The sequence below is a fragment of the Morus notabilis genome, unplaced genomic scaffold (assembly GCF_000414095.1).
Source record: "Morus notabilis unplaced genomic scaffold, ASM41409v2 Scaffold458, whole genome shotgun sequence".
Lineage (NCBI taxonomy): Eukaryota > Viridiplantae > Streptophyta > Magnoliopsida > Rosales > Moraceae > Morus > Morus notabilis.
In genome coordinates this window covers 181,124-184,360 of record NW_010358644.1, presented here as the reverse complement: position 1 = coordinate 184,360, position 3,237 = coordinate 181,124, and the positions used below count along the sequence as shown (strand labels likewise).

Here is a 3,237-nt window from a genome sequence, read left to right as displayed (position 1 = left end):
GTATTGAGTATAATAAAAAAATAATATCGTGTTTAGTTATAATTATTAATTAATATATTATAATATTATTGATAAATATTAAAAAATGAAAAAATAACTTTTAATTGTTTTCTAATTCCTTCGTAAAAATTATTCTTATTAATTTGTAAATTTTTTTCATTTTCATGTCTAAGAAAACGTTTAATTTTTTTTTTTAAAAAAAGTAAAAATTAATTTTAAACACATCCATTATAATTTTACCTAACCCAGTTTGTACCTGGCTATCTGCAGAGTTGTTCTATATAATTTTATAAGATATCGTTCATTTTATCGATTTAAATTTTTATTTTAAATTTTTACAGTAAAAAATTATTAAAAAATATCACATTTAATTTTTTTTATTATAATAAAAAATTTTTAAAAAATATCACATCTTAATTTAAATTAAAAATTAAAATTCGTAAAGTGAATAAGACCTAAAAGTGTTCTTTACTCTCGTATTCCTAAAAAAAATGAAAAAAAAAGTACAGAGAAGCCTCTTAAATAATATAATAATGGAAAAGTGAACCAAGAAAAAATAAAGTAATAATTCTTTTGCAGTTATTGCTCTCAAATCTTAAAATTCGGGACAAAGCAATAAAGAAAATACTTTTTAAATAGATCTGCCACTTGTACAACCCGCCTCGGGGCATGATTCTGCCACCACTACCATCACCACCCTCATGCCTTTATTACACCCACACTCTCCACAACACCCACCCCTCTCTCTCTCCCCTCTCGCTCCGTTTGGTTGGAAAGAAAGATAAGGAGAGAACAGAGAATATAAGCTCGTTCATTTTATTAATTTTAATTTTAAATTTAAGGTTTATTAAAGTAAAAAATTATTAAAAATAATTATATTTAATTTTTTATTATAATAAAAAATTTTTATATAAAATTATATCTCAACTCAAATTAAAAATTTTAATCAGTGAACTACATAGAGCCATAAAGTATATGGATAATTAAAATCATTTTTTATATAATTTAATAAGAGGGGGGACGAGAGTTAGAAGGATAAAAGATAACTATTTATTTAATTATTATATTTTTTATTTTACTATTTATTAGTAATTTATTTTGATGGGTAAAAAAATTGTTTTAATTTAATTTTAAATAGAATAGTTAGATTCTTCCATAAGAGAAAATTTTAAAATGATAAGTTTAGAGAGAGACTCTCTCTCTATATCTCTTTTCTTTAAGTTCCGTTTAGTTTGTTGATTCGAGTTTTTAATTTGAATTGAGATGTAATTTTATATGAGAAATTTTTATTATAGCAAAAAAATTAAATGTGACTGTTTTTAAAAAATTTTTACTGTAATAAAATTCAAATTCAAATCAATAAAATGAACATGATCTTAATCTCTTCTCTCCAATCAAACAATGGAATTACCCTTTCACTCCGCCACTCTCCCTCCATCCACCTCTCCTTTCCAACCAAACATACCCTTAATGCCTTTGTCACTTTCAATGGGCTCCACTCTCCTTCTCACACACAGCAAAACAATTCAGCTCAATTATCAACCGTAAGATATTCCTCGAAATCCACAAATACTTTGATCACGCGGTGGCTCACAAAAGTGGACCTACAGCAAACAAGATCATTAACATCTCCACACTTTTTAATTTCTATTTTTTTCAATTTATAATTTTTTTTTAACTTATTTTGACCGAGGAAGAAAACCCCACTTTTCCTCTCCCCTCCTCTCTATATAATCCTTTCCAACCCTTCCCCTCTCTCTCATCAATCCTTTATCTGCCTTTTACTTTCTCTCTCTTAAAATCTTTCAACTTGCAAACCTCTCTCTCTCTAGCTCTCTATCTATATTTTTCTTTTCTGGGTTCGCAATGGCTGAAATACAAACAGCATCAAAACGCCAGAGGGAAGACGTCGTAGAGGACTTAGGCGAAGCGTTTAAGCGCCAAAAGTCTTACCACGACATACTCTCTCTCCTCGAATCGGAAGAAGAGGAGCCAAACGAGGACTTATCCTCTCTCATCACCAACCTCCAACAAGAGCTCTCCAGCTCCGACAATTCTTCTACCTTCGACCACCCACTTCTCCAAATAGCGTCCGACCCAGATAACCAAACGACAGCCTCTTCCACTGTCGTAGAAGATTTCGCCTCTTCTTCTTCGTCGTCGTTTTCTTGTTTATCGCCGGTTGTTCTGAAGGAAGACGAACATGAGGAGGACAAGGAGAGAGTCATGAGGCACCTTCTAGAAGCTTCCGACGACGAGCTCGGGATTCCGAATAGATCAGACGACGTCGGAGTTGACGGAGATGACGGGTTTAACGGCGGAGATGGGTTTTCGTTGCCGGAGGGTCTTTGGGAGCTTGAAGATGAAGCTGCTAATTACTATACTTTGTTGCAATCCGAGCTTTTTATGTAGTGGAGAGGGTTGAAAATGCAAAAGAAGTACATGGTAGGGGGTTTAGATGAGAAAGTAAAAGGGTGTTGGGAGGTGGATGTAGGACAAATTGAAGAAAAAATTTGACCTTTGGGAATTTTCAGTTTGGTCCCTCTTCTGTAAAAATTAGTAACTGGGGTCCCTTTCTAGAAAATCAACTTGTAGAAGAAAAATCTATTCACATTCCTTTCATTTTCATCCTCTTCAAGTCTTTTTTTTTTTTTGTGAGTCCTTTTAGTTTAGTTGGACACCCCTTGGCCCTTCCTCAGTTCCTCATGTCGAAAGATTAACACAGCTATAACCAGAAAGATTTAGACCAATAAATTTAAAAGGAACTCTAATAGTAGGATAATAATTGTTATTTTATCGTATCAATAGAACGTTGTTATTTGCAGTTGAAACTAGTTAAAACAATAATTTCTATAGATCAATTAATCAAAGGGAATTTTTCTTATCTTTTCTCTTATGAACATTTTCTGTTTATGATTTGTATTGTTTTTTTAAATGAATTTAATTTTTAATCAGATTTAATAGATATTTGACTAAAAAAGAGAATATCAAGAAAATATCCTTTACACTAAATAAAATAGAAGTTTCTAGTTCCAAGCTTAACTTATTTCCCAAACTTAAATTAGAAAATGATGGACTGCCCAAACATTTGTTTCTTTTGTAAATTAAACAAAATAAAAAATAAAAAACGGAAATCTCGTTGTTGAGACGCAAAACGTTGAGGTCTGTTTCATATTTTTAAATTTAAATAATTAATTCTGTTATAATATTTTTTTATAAAATATTAAAATTTTAAAA

General features: G+C 30.6%; 1 protein-coding gene across 1 annotated transcript; it reads left to right on the top strand.

Moving 5' to 3' along the window:
- Positions 1-1,794: 1,794 nt before the first annotated feature.
- On the top strand, positions 1,795-2,782 carry LOC21389963. The gene has a single exon (XM_010092916.2). It carries the CDS (start codon positions 1,867-1,869, stop codon positions 2,410-2,412), a length of 546 nt encoding a protein of 181 aa, XP_010091218.1. The 5' UTR covers positions 1,795-1,866; the 3' UTR covers positions 2,413-2,782.
- Positions 2,783-3,237: the final 455 nt, after the last annotated feature.

Excerpts from the sequence above, each read along its gene's own strand:
- LOC21389963 (XM_010092916.2), top strand. The coding sequence starts at position 1,867 with ATGGCTGAAATACAAACAGCATCAAAACGCCAGAGGGAAGACGTCGTA.